Genomic DNA, 20,050 nt, shown 5'->3' with positions numbered 1-20,050 from the left:
CTGGGATGAGGTTGCTGTCCTCCTTTCGGACATACTAAAAATACCACTGACTAAATCTCCCTGGTCTTTTCTCCTTGGCTGTCCACTCGAGGGCCTCAATCCACATGCTGATATCTTCACATATCTTAAACGCAGCTCGATGTTTAGATGCAAAGCACTGGAAAGATATCAACCCTCCTCCTCGCCAACTACTCATAAATAAAATCTGGCATGTGGCGGCCATGGAGAAAATTTCATCTTATCTCCATAATACCTCTCAGAAGTTTCTTATAGTTTGGGGTGACTGGTTTCTTTATAATAACACCACACGGATCCCTACCCTCAGGCTTTTCGAACCTACTACTTTAATGATCATAATTCACCTATTATCTGTTTAAATCTGGACTCAGTCTCCTCTTTAACTCCCATGTCCCCCCCAACATATTTTCCCCCTTCTTTCTCTTCTTTCATCTTCTTTTTCGTCTCTCTACCCCCTACGTAGTTCTGTTTTCCATGTATATTTTCTCAATATTTTGTATTGCTCTATATGATCTATTCTAATTAGATTGGATTGTTGATATATGTGCTAACATGATATCATATTATTTTGTTGATCTGAATATTTCATGTACCTCTTTATTTGATTATGTATAGTTGTATTATTTTACTTCTGTAAATCTACAAATAAACTTGTTAAAAAAAAAAATACCAGACCCTTTAAACCAGAGGGTGACCAGACTTTTGGACTCTGATCTACTTTTAAAACTAAAACCTTTTGTGATCTACTGAGCCTGAAAAAGGGTAAGTGGTATGCAAAAAAGGGCCATGGCCGCGCAACATGGGTCATAAGGTCTGTCCTGCCAAAATTACACATAGTATAACCAAATTCAAATTACGCCACACAGCAGCACAATCTTATTCACATTACACCATATAGTAGTGTCCCTTATGCACGTTACGATACACAGTAGTGCTCCTTATACACAATGCCCACAGTAGTGCCCCTTATGCAATGACCACTGTCAGGGCTGCCATCAGAATTGGTGGGGCCCGGGACTGACAAAATAGGCAGGCCCCCCCCCCCAGGTTATTACATCCAGTCTCAGCCCAGCATTTTTTTTTCCCACTCCCCCCCCCCTTATTAGATCCTGTGTCTGCCCAGCATTTTTTGCCCACTTTCACCTTCCCTTATTAGATCCAGTCTCTGCCCAGAATTTTTTTTTCCCACTCCCCCCCTTATTAGTTCCAGTGTCTGCCCAGCATTTTTTCCCACTCCCCCCCTTAATAGATCCAGTGCCTGCCCAGATTTATTTTCCCCACTTCCCCCCCCCCCTTAGATCCAGTGTCTGCCCGATGTGCACACCTTTCTTGTCACTTACCTTAGTTCCTTGAAGTTTTCGGTTTCTTCTCTGCCTCTTCCCCAGCACTGCAGAGTGACGCTGGTCCAGCTTCTCCACGGCTCCTCCTACCTCAGGCTTTCCTTCCAGAGGCACGGCGCGACGTAATGACGTCACATGCGCCGACTTCAATGCAGCAGCAGCACACTTTATTGACATTCCAGGGCAGACGGATGTTGGTTGGTGGAAGAGCAGCCCGAGCGGACCCGCTGCCTCTTCCATATGGGGACCGGGGTGGCGGCCGGTACCAGCGGCGCTGGCGGTTGGGCCCCTTTTCTTCTGATCGCGGGGTCACTTTGGGCTGCAAGCTGTGCAGTGCCGAAAGCGGCCAGGCGCCGGAGGGCCCCCCCTCCTTCAGCCAGGGGCCGGGCCCGGGACTCCAGTCCCGGCAGTCCCCCCCTGACGGCGGCCCTGACCACTGTAGTAGTGCCCCTTATGCATGCCCCCAGTAGTAGTGCCAATTATGCAATGCCCCCTATAAGAGCCCCTTACACAGTGCTCCCAGTAGTGCCCCTTACTCAATGCCCCAGTAGTTGTGCCCATTATGCAGTTCCCCATTTTATAGCCCCTTATGCAATTCCCCTGTAGTTGTGCCCATTATGCAATGCCCCCTGTATTAGAGTCCCTTATGCAGTACCCACTCCCAGTGTAGTACAGGCCCCATTCCCCTGTGCAGTACTTACTCTTCACGCTGGGCGTCACTCCACGCCGTTAGCGTTCCCGCTTTCACTCTCGTAGACGATGCCACTGACTGGATCTAACTAGATCCAACAGGCGCGCAACCTCCTCATATCGCGGGTGATGTCATGACATCACCTCGCACTGCATCACTTGGAACGCTGGCCTCTAAATCGCTCAGAGGCTTCTTTAGTCTCTGATTGCTTCAGAGACCAGCGTTCTCAGTTGCTACAGCAAGTTGGTTATGATCTACCGGTGGGAGCTCCGCGAGCTACCATACCGTTAGATCGCGATCAACGTCTTGGCCGGCCCTGCTTTAGACAAAGGATTTACATAACAAAGATTTATTGGGGACAAATTCAAAATAAGTGAGAATTACAGTCACGATAGTAATACACATTATATTAGGTAATTTATTACAATATTATTTTATCACTATCTGTCTTTTTGGAATATATGTTTACTTTTTCATATGTTGTATTTATTTTGCCCTATATATTAATTTAATATTCAATAAAAGGTAAGTTTTAATTTAATATAACACTATAAACACCCTAACCCTGTAACTATAGATAGTATCTTATCTGTGAGTGCCCTACATAAGAATACTTAACTCTTTGTATTTCTTTGCATGGTTTGTTGTATAGCATTTATTCGTGGCTGCACCACCCCATGAAAACACACAAGAATCAATACATTAAGGTGAATGGATTAACAAAAATAATAATAGAAATCCTGTACGGATAATTCCATTTATTTTTCTGTATATATGTCTGATGCAAAGATGCAGCTTCCATCATCAACTTTATAGCAGGCCTAATACTCCTTCTACAGTAAAAGTCGGATCTTAAAAATACATGTGTGTTAACATCAGAAACTTATGTAAAGGGTATGATTAACTTGGAATGCCCTTACTGTACTGAGCTTGCTCATGAATACCTCTGAATCTGAACCATACCAAACATTTCTATGTGACGCAAATGGACTCCTAATCAGGCCCTTCATGCATAGGTGAAATAATTGCATGTGTTGTATAGAAACTGTTGCTATTAACCTGATTGTTGTAGACAATTCACATAATCACTCCCAAACCAGCTCAGCCGAGCCACCCCAGGGCATCGCTCTAATGAGAAAGGTGAAGTGTAAAGTAAGATAGGTCAGAGCAGCTACGGCTGCATATATAGGATGGAGAAGTGAAAATACAAATATAATAAACAAACAGTAAAAGTGTTAAAATGTGCAAAAAAGGAAAAATGTGTTATAATGCGATGCCCTGAAGCAGACCAACCAAACCAATCCAGGGAACCCACGCCCCAAAAATCAACCCAAAGTTGCACTACAGTATATAATTTGTAGTATTTACCTAAATTGTTTCTATTACTAGTGTGTATTCACAATACCAGATTCCATGCTTAAGTTTAAACCAATGAGGGAGGGGTGCTAGTCCAGGCTGAAGGTGTCTCATGCCATCAGGTGTGCAAAGAAGCACACTAAATGGAGTGTATAGGAAAGGGTCCTAGACTGCACACCCTGAATATATATTTATAGATTTTTTCACAAATCAATACAATGACAGTGTGACAATTGAGCTCCTGTTGTTTTTTTTTTTTTTAATCGTTTATTAGGGTTATCAGAAATAAACAGCAAAACAATTCGGTTTCACAATAGATACATTATCTCATAACAATATATGAAGCCATATAGGAAAGAAAAACCTGTGACATCATAATAAAGATTCTTCAGCTGTATTGAAATTGAAAAGGATAACATCTTAAGTATTCATAAAAACATTGAAAAGACGTGGTAGAAAATAAAGTGCAGTTAGAGGATATTTGAGGTAAAGGGAAGGATAGAAAGTGAAGAGGGGGAGGGGGGAGTATAAGCGAGCCGGAAAAACATAAAATAGAGTAACAAATTGAGAAATCAGGAGTAGACATAGGGATCATGGTTCACATAAGGCTGGGAAGAGTAACTGTCTGAGAGGAGTGAGCTCCTGTTGTTTTTATGGACTGGTTTGGTTAGGCCGGAATGTCAAGATAAAATAAGACCCAGTTAATACATTTTGGTTTGGTGCCTACACAGTGAAAAATGGACTAGTGACTTAATACACTTGCCCATCCCTAATTTGCAGCTGTATGCCATAGCCCAGTTGCTAGCCACATTTAAGTACCCAAATTTTTGTAACATTGTATATCTCACATTGCAGAAGCCGCTGTTTGTACAGATCACACATTGTATGGACTATATTTTAGCTCTGAACCCTCCAGCATTGCAGTTGAAAAGGAGTCTGCTGTAGAACCACCTTAGCATACTCTGCCTGGCTGTATGTTCATTGAACTGGTACAGACTTTATATGATTGTACACCATCAGGGGCGTATCTATAATGGGTGCATGGTGTGCACCCATATTATCTAAAATGTACCTCTCCGAGGTCCCGCATCAGGTCTCTCAGTGCTGCTCAAAACGCTGGAAAATGGCCACCGTGGGCATTTTTTCGGCGTTTTAAACATGCGCTGTGGGGAAATCGTTGGGAAAATGGCGGCCGCGCCATTTCCCTGGCAATCTGCACATGCGCAGTAGACTCTGGGCACACTAGTGCCCAGAGTCTATTGATTCTGCGGTGGCCGGCCAGCAGGGTCAGTCGGCTGTCGGCCGCCGGGGTGAGAGGAGGGGGCCTGTGACGGGGGATGCACACGGGCCCCCTCCTCTCTAAAGACGCCCCTGCACTGCATCTTCCTGGTTCTGCTCTGATTACATAAACAACTGGCAGAGCAGGATCCAGAAGAACCAACAGTATAAAGGCTTGAAAAAAAAATGTCCAAATGCAGTAACCAAGAGGTTGGGAGAACAGTATGTTCAGCAAAAAACTTACAATGCAACTCTGCAGGTACACTTCATATATTTATTAAAAAATTCAAACAACAAATAAAAATACACACACAATGGTGAAAATAAATAAAAAATGCAGTAAAGTAAATTGTCACATTAACTCAGCAGGGGATAAACAAAGTCTCAGATGTCTAGATGTTATTGATAGTAAATTCACAATGATCACAGTTGTCTTATGTATACAAGTCACAATATACCGTTACATAGAGAACTGATCAGGCTCCAGAGCTGGTAAAGAAAGTTTTATGATTATGATGATTCTTGCTAACTATTATACTTCTAATCAGTCAGTCCTTTTATGAGGAAAACAGTGGGATACCCGCCGTTAAGTCCCCAGTATACTCCGTAAATTGTAATCCAGAGTAATTGACCTGATCTGCCATTAAAGTTTATAGAATCACAGCCAACGAGGTCTTTCTCTGTCAGCCAGAGATCTTATATGCCTTAGTAGCTAGCTCAGAGTGCTGAGCTGTAGAAATCCAGCAATCAGTACGGATACACAGTGGAAGGGGAATCGCTGCAGCTCGGTTCACAATAGTGCACGTGACCAACCTCTATGAGCTGCACTAATTCTACAGAGTCTCATTATGTCCATTCCCCAACCACTAAGGCCCGTATTCAATTTGGTGCTGGACTTTTCGCCTCCTTCGCTTGTTTTCCAGGCGGAAAAGTATTGCGCGAGTGCCCGCTATTCCCCGTATTCAATTTCAAAGTAGGCAAAAAATACGGGAATTTTTGGGATATAATCCTAGGACCCCCCCTAAAGATGTCCAGACATGAGGGATCACTATGGGTACCCCGTTTTTACCTGCAGAAGAAAGTTGGGTTTTTAAATAGCTGCGGCAGGTGCATAAATGAGGCTTTGAAGAAGGTGACGCAGAAGAGCATTTAGAAGTTTTTTTTTGGGGGGAAATAACTATGGCCATCCAATTTGGGGTACATGAAAATGGGGGTAAGCATATTTTTAAGTCCCTGAAATGATTATTTTAAATTCTGCAAAAATGCACCTGCCGCTACTCCCGCAATTAAGAAAACACCTGCCGCATATAAGGAAACCCCTCTGGACTCAATTCCGCTAATTTAGAAATGTGTTCCCTATTTTTTTTTTAAAACCCCAAAAATGAAATTAATTTTTTGGGGTGTCCCTATTTTTTTTACTTTTTTTTTTTTTTTTAACACAGATCATTTTAAAGGGGCATTCCCAAGGGTGCAAGCTATTTTTTTAAGCCTGCACCCCTAAACCCCAATTCTGCACTTTTTTTCGCCGGCAAAAGCCTGGCAAAAAATTATTCCCGTTTTTTAACATTGACTTTTCACACCGGCGAAAAGTCAATGTAAATGAATACGGGGATATTGGAAATAGGCGAAAATTACATCATCGGCGATAAATTATCGCCGATAATGGCCTTTTCACCCCATATTGAATATGGCCCTAAGTCACACAATGAGGACCCGCTGTACAGGGCAGGTGTCAGCAATTTTTGACATGGGTATCAATCAGGCAGACATATGGTGGTTACAGGGTCCTCTTTTTTCTTATATATGTTAGCTGGGAGCATGACCATGTTTCAGCCACTGCTGTGGTCTTTTTCAAGCTGTGGTACTCCCATTTCTTCTTAACCAGAATAAGTAGTGGTGTTTCTCTTTTCTCTGGTTGATTGTTTAACACTTTGCAGTCCAAATAAGCCAGTCAGTATGCCATCTCATTAATTGAATGTACTGGATGAAAAAGTTAAATACACAGGTAATCAATTATAGAGACTACTTAACACATACAGAAAGACCATTTAAAGACCATTTAAAAAGTAGCATTATATCACTAGTTATAACAGTTTATTTAAAAGCATAACATTAACATGGGGCCTGATTCAGACCCGCTCGCAAGCGCATAGTGCTCGCAAGCAGGTCGATGTTTGCCCCATGCGCATGCGCCATGTCTGGTGTGCGCATGCGCGAGCCCCAGCGAGCGACTGTAGTTCAGTCGCTCCGGGGCTCGCTACAAGACGGGGTAGCTGTCGATGTTGATTGACAGCTCGCCCCGTTTTGTAGGCGGGTAGGGGGGGTAGTTGAGCAAACGCAGGTGTTCCCAAAGGAACGCCTGGCATTTGTGGGTGGCCCTACTGACATCACCAGTGATGTCAGTAGTGGACTTCCTGCTCTATTAGAGCAGGAAGTCCACTCGGGCTTGCGAAAGCTGAGACCCTACCACAGGGTCTCCTCGCAAGCCCGATGGTCGCGATAATCGCGACCATCTCCAGGCAGCTCGCAAAGGCTGCGGGTGGTCACCCACAGCTTAGCGAGCGGCCTGAGGAAAAAAAGAAGAAAAGGAAAAAAACAAGAAAAAAACAAGAAAAGGACCTGGCCTGATTCAGAGCGAGCGCTCGCCAGCAGCGAGCGGCTCTGAATCAGGCCCATAGTCCCAACATAAGTATAGCGGATAGCAGAACCGTAACTAGACTTTTTGGTCTAGAGAGAACATTGGCGACCCCCCCCATTTTTAAAAAGGAACATGAGATAGTGCACCTAAAAATGGGCCATGGCCTCATGGGGAAGGGCCAGGGAAGAGATAGGGGAGGCCAGGAGATGCTGGGGATAAAAGAAGAGGAAGCTACAAATGAGAATGATAATAAACAGGAAAATTGACAGGCCCAAACAGTGCCCCCTGCCCTGTGCCATGGCACAGGTTGCACCACCCTAGTTACGGCCCTGGCGAATAGTATAAATAAATCCCTATAGAGGCTATGTTTTATTTTTTACTGCTCATTTTTATTCTTATTTTATTTTTAATTTTTATTTTATATCATCAATTGACTTAGATGCAGTGAGTAGAAAAATTTAATAAACAGGTGATCAATTATGGAGACTGTTTGACACATACTAAAATACCATTTTAAAAAGTAACATTATATCACTAATTGTAACAGGCATAACATTGTCCCAATCATAAGTATAACGATATAAGTAAAAATACAAATACAAATCAATTCCTACATAGGCTATATATTTGTTAATCCTCATTTTTATTCTTATTTTTATCTATTTATTTTCCTTATTATCAAATATGCATATCCATATACACAAATATGTACAGACTCGTAGCCTAAACCTAACCCCCTCACAGCACCCTAAACCTACCCCCTCCCAGTGCCTAACCCCTAACCCCAGTACTTACCTTCGGGATCCCGGCAGTCAGGATTCTCGCGCCGGTTTTCTGATGAGTGTAGAGATTCCGGCGTCGGCATTCTGAACGCCAGAATGCCAGCGGTCGGGATTATGATTGCATCCCATATAAGGTAGACATATTGAAACTGAAGATAATAAACTTAAACAATCTTAATAGAGGGGGTAACAGATAGATAAATAGGGTACTAATAAGGGATATGACTAAAGCTGGGTACACACTAAACGATGTGTACCCAGCACGATATTGTGAGCGTCGGGACCCGGCAGGGGCCATGCTGCATTCAGGTCCGACGAGCGATGTCGCTGGCGACGCGCTGGAGTGCGCATCATCAGTGACATAGTGGGCACATAGTACACACTGACTGATGTGCCTGGTGGATCGGACGACATATCGTCTAGTGTGGACCAGGCTTAAGACAGTTTCAAATACATGTCTTTAGGGGATCTACAGTATAGAGGAGACACTATTATGGGTGGGAGAAGTATGCTCACACTTATTTATGGGCATATTACTAATTATTGGGTTTTGGCCCCTATAATTATACTTTCTTATCACCGCTATTTGCGGTAATAAGAAATGATCCCACAACTCAGCATTTACAGTCAGGTGCATAAATATTGGGACATTGACAGAATTTTCATATTTTGGCCTCTACTCACCACCACAATGGCTTTGAAATGAAACAAACAAGATGTGCTTTAACTGCAGACTTTCAGATTTAATTTGAGGGTAATTACATCCAAATCAGGTGAACGGGGTAGGAATTACAACGGTTTCTATAGGTGCCTCCCACTTTTTAAGGGGCCAAAAGTAATGGGACTATCAACTCAAAAGCTATTTCATGGACAGGTGTGGGCTATTCCCTCGTTATTTCATTATCAATTAAGCAGGTAAAAGGTCTGGAGTTAATTCTAGGTGTGACATTTGCATTTGGAATCAGTTGCTGTCGACTCTCAATATGAGATCCAAGAGCTGTCACTATCAGTGAAGCAAGCCATCATTAGGCTGAAAAATCAAAACAAATCCATCAGAGAGATAGCAAAAACATTAGGTGTGGCCAAATCAACTGTTTGGAACATTCTTAAAAAGAAAGAACGCACCGGAGAGCTCAGCAGCACCAAAAGACCCGGAAGACCACGGAAAACAACTGTGGTGGATGACAGAAGAATTATTTCCCTGGTGAAGAAAAACCCCTTCACAACAGTTGGCCAAATCAAGAACTCTCCAGGAGGTAGGTGTATATGTGTCAAAGTCAACAATCAAGAGAATACTTCACAAGAGTGAATATAGAGGGTTCACCACAAGATGAAAACCATTGGTGAGCCTCAAAAACAGGAAGACCAGATTAGAATTTGCCAAACAACATCTAAAAAAGCCATTACAGTACAGGAACAGCATCCTATGGACAGATGAGACAAATATCAACTTGTACCAGAGTGATGGGAAGAGAAGAGTATGGAGAAGGAAAGGAACTGCTCATGATCCAAAACATACCACCTCATCAGTGAAGCATGGTGGTGGTAGTGTCATGGCGTGGGCATGTATGGCTGCCAATGGAACTGGTTCCCTTGTATTTATTGATGATGTGACTGCTGACAAAAGCAGCAGAATGAATTCTGAAGTGTTTCGGGCAATATTATATGCTCATATTCAGTCAAATGCTTCAGAACTCATTGGATGGCGATTCACAGTGCAGATGGACAATGACCCGAAGCATACTGCAAAAGCAACCAAAGAGTTTTTTAAGGCTAAAAAGTGGAATATTATGCAATGGCCAAGTCAGTCCCCTGACCTGAATCTGATTGAGCATGCATTTCACTTGATGAAGACAAAACTGAAGGGAAAATGCCCCAAGAACAAGCAGAAACTGAAGACATTTGCAGTAGAGGCCTGGCAGAGCATCACCAGCAATGAAACCCAGCGTCTGGTGATGTCTATGCGTTCCAGACTTCAGGCTGTAATTGCCTGCAAAGGATTTGCAACAAAGTATTAAAAAGTGAAAGTTAGATTTAGGATTGTTTAGTTTGTCCCATTACTTTTGGCCGTTAAAAAGTGGGAGGCACATATAGAAACCGTTGTAATGTGTGACAGCTCTTTGGATCTCATATTGAGAGTCGACAGCAACTGATTCCAAATGCAAATGTCACACCTAGAATCAACTCCAGACCTTTTACCTGCTTAACTGATAATGAAATAACGAGGGAATAGCCCACACTTGTCCATGAAATAGCTTTTGAGTTCATAGTCCCATTACTTTTGGCCCCTTAAAAAGTGGGAGGCACATATAGAAACCGTTGTAATTCCTACACCGTTCACCTGATTTGGATGTAACTACCCTCAAATTAAATCTGAAAGTCTGCAGTTAAATCACATCTTGTTTGTTTCATTTCAAAGCCATTGTGGTGGTGAATAGAGGCCAAAATATGAAAATTCTGTCAATGTCCCAATATTTATGCACTTGACTGTATATTGTACACTGTGGCACAGTGTATGCAGTAAAGTTGTATCACTTGGGGATCTGATGAAACTCTGGGCCTGATTCATTACTGATCGCGTCTGCGATTACGCATGCAATTGGCCGATTGTTGCATTTTGCGCATGCACGAACTGGCCACTGTGATCGCGGCTGCGATTGCAGTGACTACGCAGACCCATCACAGAGTGATTGACAGGAAGTGCCGTTTGTGGGTGGTGACTGGGGGTGGTCAGAGAAACGAAGGCGTGCCAGTGCGTTTGAATGCTGTTGCAGAGGCATGCACAAATTATTCACAGCGCAGCCTGAGCACTCATAGCGTGCGATGAAGTTAGCAATCTAAGTAAGGTCAGAGCTTGTGCAAGTGTGGTACTCGATAGTAATGATGGTTTCGCTAAACAGTACAGATGTGTGTAAGGAAAAGTGGGCGTCCTTATGTTGTGCTGCGACGGCATAGTGATTGCAGTGGATTAGCATACTATCACAGTTGAACTGCGTGCGTAATCGCTGTTGCATTCGCAGTTGCGATCCTTGCTGAACCAGGCAGTCTGTGCTTTCCCTAGCTGCATATAAAACTATGTTTTTGAGTAAATTTCCATGTTAACAAATTTCAAATGAATTATGATCATTTATTGAAAATATTAACCTGTCTATCAAGGTTTGTTTATTTTTTATTTTTTTCATAATAGTTTTTATTGAAAGTTTAATACAAAGAAATGGGGATACAGAAGGAAAAAGAAGGGAAAAAGGGTAAGCCAGACATATAGCATATCACAATATAAATCAATCGATCTTGGTCCTTGTACATATAATTGATACTTAAACTTTTTAGGACAAGAAAAATGTTTTATAAAACACTTCACAACACATATAGATAAAATACTAAATATTCATTTAATGGAGCTACCCCGGATCTGCGTGAGGTGAACAGAGAACACCGGGAACAACCGGAACACTATAAATGGTGGAATGGCCTTGTTTTTCCCTATATTCTCCCCATTTAAACCATTTCATATGGATGGAATTGACGGAGGAGGAGTATTTCTCACCTGTTGTTTCAAAAACAAAATGCTTATGGATCTTGTTTTCTATGATTGTGATGTTGGGGAGTCTGTCTTCCACCCCTGAGCAATTGTAGCTTTTGTAGCAATCAGCACATGACCCATAATATATCTCTCGCCACGTGATAATTCCCCAGGATAGAAGTGGAATAAGGCAACTAGAGGCTCCGCCTGAATAGTTACACCAACTATTTTACTAATCATAAAAAATACTGCATTCCACAAGGGGCGAAGTAGAGGACAGGACCAAAAGACATGAAAGATGTCTCCCACCAAACCACAACCTCTCCAGCAATATTGCGAGACAGAGGGCCAGATCTTATGCAGCCTTTCAGGAGTAAAATATGCTCTCTGAAGTAATTTGTAATACATTTCTGAATGGTTGATACATTTGGATATAGTAAAACTGGAACGAAAAATAATATTCCAGTCCTCATCAGAAAGGTTCACAGCCAGATCCCTCTCCCATTTAAGCCGACACGGAAGTTTCCCTTTTTTTTTTAACATTAACATTATCTGATACTGATACCAGCAAGATATACCACCTTTGTGATTAGAGGATCGTAGGCGAGTCAGCAGCAGTGATGGGAAGGCAGGTTTTTTAAGTGGAGAAGGGAGGTGACTGTGCAACCAATGTCTCAGCTGTAAATATTTATGAAAGTCCTGCCTCGTTAAACCAAATTGCGTTTGAAGGGACACAAAAGAAGCCAAATCCTCCCCCGCGAATACATCCCCCAAAGAAGAGAGGCCCACCTTCGCCCAGGAACCTAAGTGCATATCAGGGATCAAATTGGCTATTGATCGGAGAGACAGATTAGGAGAAGGCAGGGAAATCTCTTCATCTAAGGAAACACAGGTATGCCAACATACTATTGTAGTCTGGACTGCTTTACAGAATCCCGGTCTGAAGGAGATTTCAGAAGGGGGCTAAGGTTTGTTTATTAAGCTCACTAAGATATATAGCTATTTGTGGTTGTGGGTCCAAGGATGTGTGCTGCATTACAGGGGATGTGTGACAAATTGCATAAACCTGGTTTAAGTGAGAGAGTTAGAGGGGTCATTTAAGATGCTAGAAAATAGTATCATATTTTTAATGTACAGTCATGCCTATGGTAAAACATCCGATAAAACATCCGATAGGAGCCTATTCCTGCGGTCTGTAAAAAGTAAACTTCTGAGTTAGGACCCTGACACAGCTACTGTGCATATGCATTTCTGTCACCATGCCTATACTGAGCATTACCTATGTGACAATGCTCAGTAATGACCCTTCAGATGCAAGTGAAAATCAAACCAAATTGCGTCTGGCTCTGCATAAACATTTACTTGTGGTCACTTGGTGGCATAGCAACATAGCATCAGCTGTGTGGTATCATGTAATCACGCATCACCCGTAAATGAGAATGTTCCCTTTTCTTCTACTTTCTATTAATATTATATTACCAGGTTGTAATGGAAGTAGAAGTGGAAAATTTTCATTTCTTCAGTAAACAGCCATGAAGGAACCAGGAATGTGAAATTCTGTAGATTATATATGTGTAGGAGCATATGTGTAGGAGCATGCAAAGAAGAACTGAAAATAAGCTCAGGTCTATACTGTAATAGCAATCCATAAATACAAGTTAGGTACTGTAACAGGAAAGTAAATCAGTAAATCATCAATCACACATCCAAAATAGGAGACTCTTATAATTTGGCATCAGAATAATGTGATCCTTTTATTTGGACACCATTTTGTTTCTAACATCAAAAAGATGATTGACAGAGTTCAGCATTTATACTGGACGTTGTGGCACACTGTATGCATGAGGTAAAGTTGTATCACTTGGGGCTCTGATAAAATGCTGTGCTTTCCCCAGCTGCATATAAAACTATGTTTTTGAGGTTAAATATAGCTATTCATCTTTGCATTAGTAAAAATGCTGTATCTTGTGTATTAAAAAAGGATGTCATAGAAAATGGCTGCCTGCCTTCATTGTGTAGGTTACAGATGCACTAAATCTATGTAGATATGTTATGCAGACCTCTGTGCAGTATTTTTGTGCTGACTTGTGTAGTGTCCTGGAACTGTTCTAGCGATGTAGTGGTGTACTAAACCTTGGAGAGAGATAAAGTGGACAGAGATAAAGTACCAACAAATCAGCACCTGTCACTTTTCAAAGTGACAGTTAGGTGCTGATTGGTTGGTACTTTATATCCATCCACTTTTAAACTTGATATAAATGGTCATGGTAAGTGATGCATATCTAAAAGTTTGATTCTGTCATTGATGCTTGAGTTCCAGCAGATGTGTACATAATACATTACTAAATTGCAGTGTTATATTTGCTTGATGTTCATTAACTAATGCTTCTCTGCTTAAATGTCTCCTAATATTTGCTGGGTTATGTTTGCTTGCTGCAGCCACTCCAGTGTCACTTGGCATTATAGTATGTCTGGAAGGTAAAACTACTGCTTTGTGTTTTAGTTTGTGCACTGCCATAGGCAGTAGTACACTGAATGCATGTTTTTTCTTTGTGAAAAGTTCTACATGGGTATCACTCACACAGTTACTTATGTTTAGCATTTTGCAGGGAATGTCAATGGTGTAGCATCCTCATTTGCCTCATGATCAGAAAATACCTATGTATGTCTCTCAAACTTCTATAGACCTACACTTCGGGCTGTCCTAGTCCGTGCCATGGTGTTAACGGTTACAGCAATTGATATTAGTTTATATATTTATTGACTTTTTCTATGTTCCCTATGAGAGTTACCTGAAAGGAGAGACTCAGGTGGGAGATGCTAGGTGCGTGGCATTGTGAATTGCATCATTGTATTACTGAACCATACTGTACAATGCTACAATTACATACTTCCCAACATGACCCATCCCAGAAGGGACAAATTGCTCTGTTTCTGGACTTTCCTCTTAGGGGCATATTCAATTAGGTTCGAAAAGTCCCGTACTTTTCGCATGCCAGACATCGCTGGATTTCCATGCGGAAAAGTATTGCACTCGTCCCCGCTTATCCCCGTATTCAATTAGAAATTGGCGAAAACGGGACCCGGCGATTTTGGACCTGGCGAAAAGTTCTGTCAGATTTGGGGAAATCAGCCTGACACCCCCCAAAAGATGCACTGACACTATAGATACCGCCGCATAGGCCTGCTGAAGGTATTTTGGGTACTTAAATGATCTCAATAGCTGCTATTTTGCGTCTTTGCATAAGTGGTGAAGAATAGCATTTAGCAGTTTTCTTTGCAGAAAATAACTAGTCCCAGCAAATATGGGGTACACGAAAATGGGTGCAAGCATATTTACTAAAGTGAAGTTTTAAAAAACTTAAAAAATCCACCTTCCGCAAGCACCTGCAATTTTAAAAACACCTGGGGCATACTTGAGGGCAGTCTATTTCGCTAGTTTTTAAGTTTGTCCCCCAACTTTGTACTTTTTCGCCCCCTATTACAAAGTCATTTTTTGGGATGTTCTCAAGTATTTTTTAAACTTTTTATGAAACAGTTTACCATTGGAGGGCTGTCCCAAGGGTGCAGGGTGGTTCCCGCAAGTTTGCACCCCAAAACCCCAATTCTGTACTTTTTTTCGACAGCTTTCATAGGCGAATCTTTTTTGCCTATTCCAATGCATTGACTTTCCACACTGGCGAAAAGTCTTTGGAATTGAATAGGGGGATTAGTTTTCGCCTGGCAAAATGACGTCACCGGCGAAACTTTTACTCAGAAATTGACTTTTCACACCTAATTGAATATGCCCCTTACTGTATGATTGTCATTACCTGTGCTGAAACATCTTATCACTTAACTAGTTCAACACAGGTGACCACAAACTTAAATTAAGAGGGAAGTCCAGGAACAGAGCATTTTGTCCCTCCTGGAATGGGTCATTTTGGGAGGTATGCAATTTGTAGAAAATTGCAGCATGGTGGCTCTACCACTGCTGCACAATGTAGCCATTCACAATGCAGCAATAGCTATATATGTTAATTAGCAATAGGGCACCGTGACGTAGCGACATGATGAATCATGACACCGGACTGCTCACTTCACTAGGAAATTAGGCATGTTCCCGGTGGCTGGTCTGCTTTCCCAACAGTCTGAGAGAGCTCCCTGAAATTCTAGAGTCTCCTAGACATTCCGTGAGTAGGCAAGTAAATATAATTAGTTATATGTAATGATTTCATAAGCATATTTATGTCTTCATGTATTTGTGAAATTCTTTTATGAGAGCCATATGTATTAATGGAGGTAATTTAAAACTGGATGTTACAGCATTAATTAGTTCTACAAATGGCTTTGCTCTGTAAGAGGGCATCAATAGGCAACTGGTTTCATTAAATCAGAGGATCAGGGTGTGTGGTGGTTGTACCTTATGCCTGATTCATTGTCTAGTCACATCTGTGTCCTGCTGAGCCACCAAACTGCTGTGAAACCCTACTGTTGTTGTAGTAATGTCCTCTGCTCCGACTATGGCGTGGGTATGTATCTACAACCAGCAGGGGCCCTGAATACACGGTGCTTAGCACAAAGTACCTGATGGAGGGGACACATATGGAAAACAGGTGTAGTGCAATAAACAAATGTTAGGTACCAGACCATCATGTGATGAAAGAACAATAAACTTTTTTTTACACTCCTCCATCCTCCAGCATGAAAAGCGTAATGGTTACAAGCTCTATGTAGCCAACTTCCCCCCAGTGCAATACTTGTAGCACATTGTACATGCTATATACTTTAAGTTTAACGGTTGCAAAAGCTTAGTTATACTTTCCTCTCCAAAGGAACAGCTCCAGTATAGTCTTAAGCAAATGACACAGCGGTGTAATGACAGCATATACCCGGTGTTGCTGCGTACAGTGGTACTACAGCAGGTCAGTCCATCAAATACACCATACAGGGGACTCCAGGCTTGAAGTTCACCACACCTCATCTCAACCCTCATGGAAGACTACTAAAGTGCGTCATATCCCATTACACAGGGACCCTCTCTCTTTCCGTCACCCCGCATACACCTTCTTCATTTATACGATCGTCCTCTATATACAGGGACTCTGCCTTTAGTACACATCCCTCTATCCAGGGACCTTTCATCTGACATGCTGGCAAGATTATATATTGTAGAGCTGTAACAATACCACTGCTGGGATCCTCTACTTCAGCAAAGGGTTTCTAAGGACTATTCAACAGGACTCCCCTCTAGCCACTTGATCATCTATCAAGAACCCCTCCCTCACTATTGGGCACTTCTCAGAAGGCTATCAAACAGTTATCCAGTATTACTTATCACATGCGGTCACTCACCCTCAGGGACGCTGAGAGGAGAGGGGGGGGGGGCGAGCGGGTACTATTTAACCGGGCCTGGGCCTGTTGGAAGGGCCTGAATCCTGCACACCCTTTCCCCTCTGCCCCCATAACAGAATGCGGAACTTCGGGCAGGGAGAGAGAGGATTGCCTACTGCTGCGTGATATGCAGGGGGAGCGATCACTCTCACCTCCCCCCCTCCCTGGGCACTGGGACCCCCTGTGCAGCGCCCACCCACTTCCTGGACACCAGCGCCCGTCTATGCACAAACATTTTTTTTTCTTTTTTGTAAGGAGGGGGTCTGGCCAAACCACACCGAGTTAACCACACCCTTTCCCAGTACCGGGGCACTCCCCATCAAATCCTCTGCAGGGGGTCTCTCCCCTGCTGTGGTGACTTGCTCACTCCATGCAGAACTCTGTCTCCAGCTGCAACCTCATCATCTCTGCATCACTCCCTCCATCTCTTCCCTACAGATAGGGACTGCTTATAATGGGGCCCTTGCCTATAGGGTCCTCCCATTCTTATATCTTGGGCAACTTCATGCTGGTTTTAGCAGCTTCCCCATCTCATATATTGGGGTACTTTGAGAGGAAGAATCTATCTTACGACTTCCTCCTTCTTACAGATGAAGGGGCATCTCATAGGGGGGTAATTTTCTTGTTGGACTTTACCCCTTAAATTGCATGTGCCCTTGTTGCAGTGCCACGCACCCCCCTCCAAAGTATAAAGGACTCCAGGGTACCACGGGACCTCTCTCCTGTCCCACGGCCACAGTGTAAAATGGCTCACCTTCTCCTCCCGGATGCCGGGAACCTGAGTTTTCATAGACTCAGGTCCCGACGTCATAGGCTGCAGCCGCGGAAGGGACGCGAGTGCGCTAGCTGTGAGGCCATGCCCCATTGCAGTGATGCGGCTAGCCCGCTTCACTGTCTCTATTTTCCTATCCAGCCCTCTACTCCCTGCCTTCTAAGTGACTGATGATGGACATCACTGGGAGGCTGGGCTCAAGTTTAGTGTCACCAGGAGGTGGGGCTTAGTTCAGGCAGCATCAGAAGGTGGGGCTTAAGTATGGGGGTAGAGCTTAATACTGCCGGGTACCACACTGCAGAAAAAGGTGCACTGTTTATAGCAGTGATGAACAAAAAACAGCCCAAGGGCTGCCTGCAACCCCTGGAGCCTTAATTTCTGGCACCAAGCTTCTTCCTGCTTTGTCATATTTGTTTGTTATAACTTGTTTAAAATGTCTGCTGATATGTTATTACAGACAGGTGTCTTTTTCATTATAGCTCAGTTGTTTATAAGAAATGCTTAACTCATACAGTATATAGTTAATGTATAATAATTTTAATGATGATTAATAAAAACAGATGTTATTCAACACATCCAATCTTATTTATTACCAATGTAATTACTGCCTGCTACACTGGGCCCTGTATATATATATATATATTGTTGTTGTTGTAATGATAACTAGTATTAACAGAACTTTACCAAACCACTTGTGATATATTCAGTTTACTTGATACATGTCCCTCGTCCCTCTTTTGCCAGAACCACATTTTGCAACATTATATCCCAACTGACTGAGGAGACACAGCCATGTTTTGAGACAACGTTGAAAGCCAGGGCTGTTTCTGAAGGATGTGATGCTAAATTTATCTGCATGGTGACAGGTAAGAGACACATTTTATTTATACACAAATTCAGATATAAAGACTTATGGTAGCAGTTTGTCCAAAGATCCGCCTAACCTGCTCTATTTGTGTCACAATGGCAATCAGTGTAATTCTTGAATCTACAGACCCTTAATGTTTCTTTATGTAAAGAAGAAGTGGTTCATGGTGTACACCCACTTTAGGCTGTTAGGAAAGGATTTTGTAAAATGATTCTGTGCCCATTTGTTTGCGTTTTGGCATGAGAAGAAATGACGCAAGATGGGTGTAATAACTTTGTCACATCAAAGTTCAACCCAATATCGCAGACAACCGTTAATCATTTAAACTTTTCTGTTTTCCTCCTAAAATACTATATAGTTTACCTCATAATAATCATATGCGAGATGACATCAGGACTACCGTTATTATAAGTGGCAAATTTATATTCCATTTATCAAAATGACCTTACAAATGTGGTGTCCCAGAGAAATGCAAATGGCAGGTGCAAAGTGTGTTCCAGTAAACACATAGAGAGGAGACCTGGGAGTTAATTTACTAACTTCATTTTCTGGAAGATTTCAGTAAGCAGCTTATTAAAACCAGGGCATTTTAATAGTTGCCATGTCGCCCCCATACCTGTTCTCGGCGTCACCATCTATCCAGTGATATATTCCAAGGTATGGCGCATGCACTGAAGATAACAAAAACTGTGGCACAGTGCCAGAGTCTTTGCAAGATCCTGTGTGAGTGCATATTGCCAAATATATCACTAGAAAAATGGCACAGCAGGATCGGTATAGAGAGGAGGCACCACCATACAGGCATCAATACAGAGTATCGGAAGGTGTATGGGGTATCCAGAGCCAATTAACTTGATGGGCCCATAACCTATTAGCAGAACTGTGTAACAGTGCAGTGCGCAGTGGTGATGCTGGATGTAGTAGTCCCCCAGACAATTTACCCACCAGAAGGGAATACACTTGGCCAAAGTATATATGATGTTGAGTGTGTTGCGCAGTTGTTGTTGTTGCTGGTGGCGGTTAATGCACACGTGGTACTGCTTAACCAGCTCTTAGGTTTATTGAACCAGGTAAAACAACAAGTACCATAAAACACAGAGATATGACAGGTATAACTGTAGCATATATAAGCAACCTGGAGCTTTAGGGTATCGCTGGGCATCTGAGCGGTAAATACTTTTTTCCAATATGAACTGCGGTTTGTCCTACTTTATCAAGCTCCAAAAAGCCTAGGTGTTCAGAGCTTGGCTCTGTTAGCCAACACCATTGTCACTTATGGACTATAGTATCGCTGGCATAGTATCTTCGGATCCCTCTCCGGTAACTATAGGCATCTAGGAAGTGCTCTTTGTTGAAAGACTTTTCAACGGGGAAGGGCTTCACCGGAAGTCACGGCAGGCAAGTATTCTTA

The 20,050-nt window shown here is 42.5% G+C and overlaps 1 protein-coding gene across 1 annotated transcript in view; it reads left to right on the top strand.

The window, feature by feature from the left end:
* ALPK3 (alpha kinase 3) overlaps window positions 1-20,050 on the top strand; it is a 186,000-nt gene that overhangs the window by 49,231 nt on the left and 116,719 nt on the right. Inside the window, exon 3 of the mRNA XM_088446714.1 lies at window positions 18,516-18,637. Coding sequence (XP_088302840.1) covers window positions 18,516-18,637 — 122 coding nt within the window. The remainder of the gene's footprint in view (window positions 1-18,515; window positions 18,638-20,050) is intronic.

Source organism: Taudactylus pleione, unplaced genomic scaffold (assembly GCF_031769625.1).
Source record: "Taudactylus pleione unplaced genomic scaffold, aTauple2 ptg000019l, whole genome shotgun sequence".
Taxonomy (NCBI): domain Eukaryota; kingdom Metazoa; phylum Chordata; class Amphibia; order Anura; family Myobatrachidae; genus Taudactylus; species Taudactylus pleione.
This window is presented reverse-complemented; position numbering and strand designations above follow the sequence as displayed.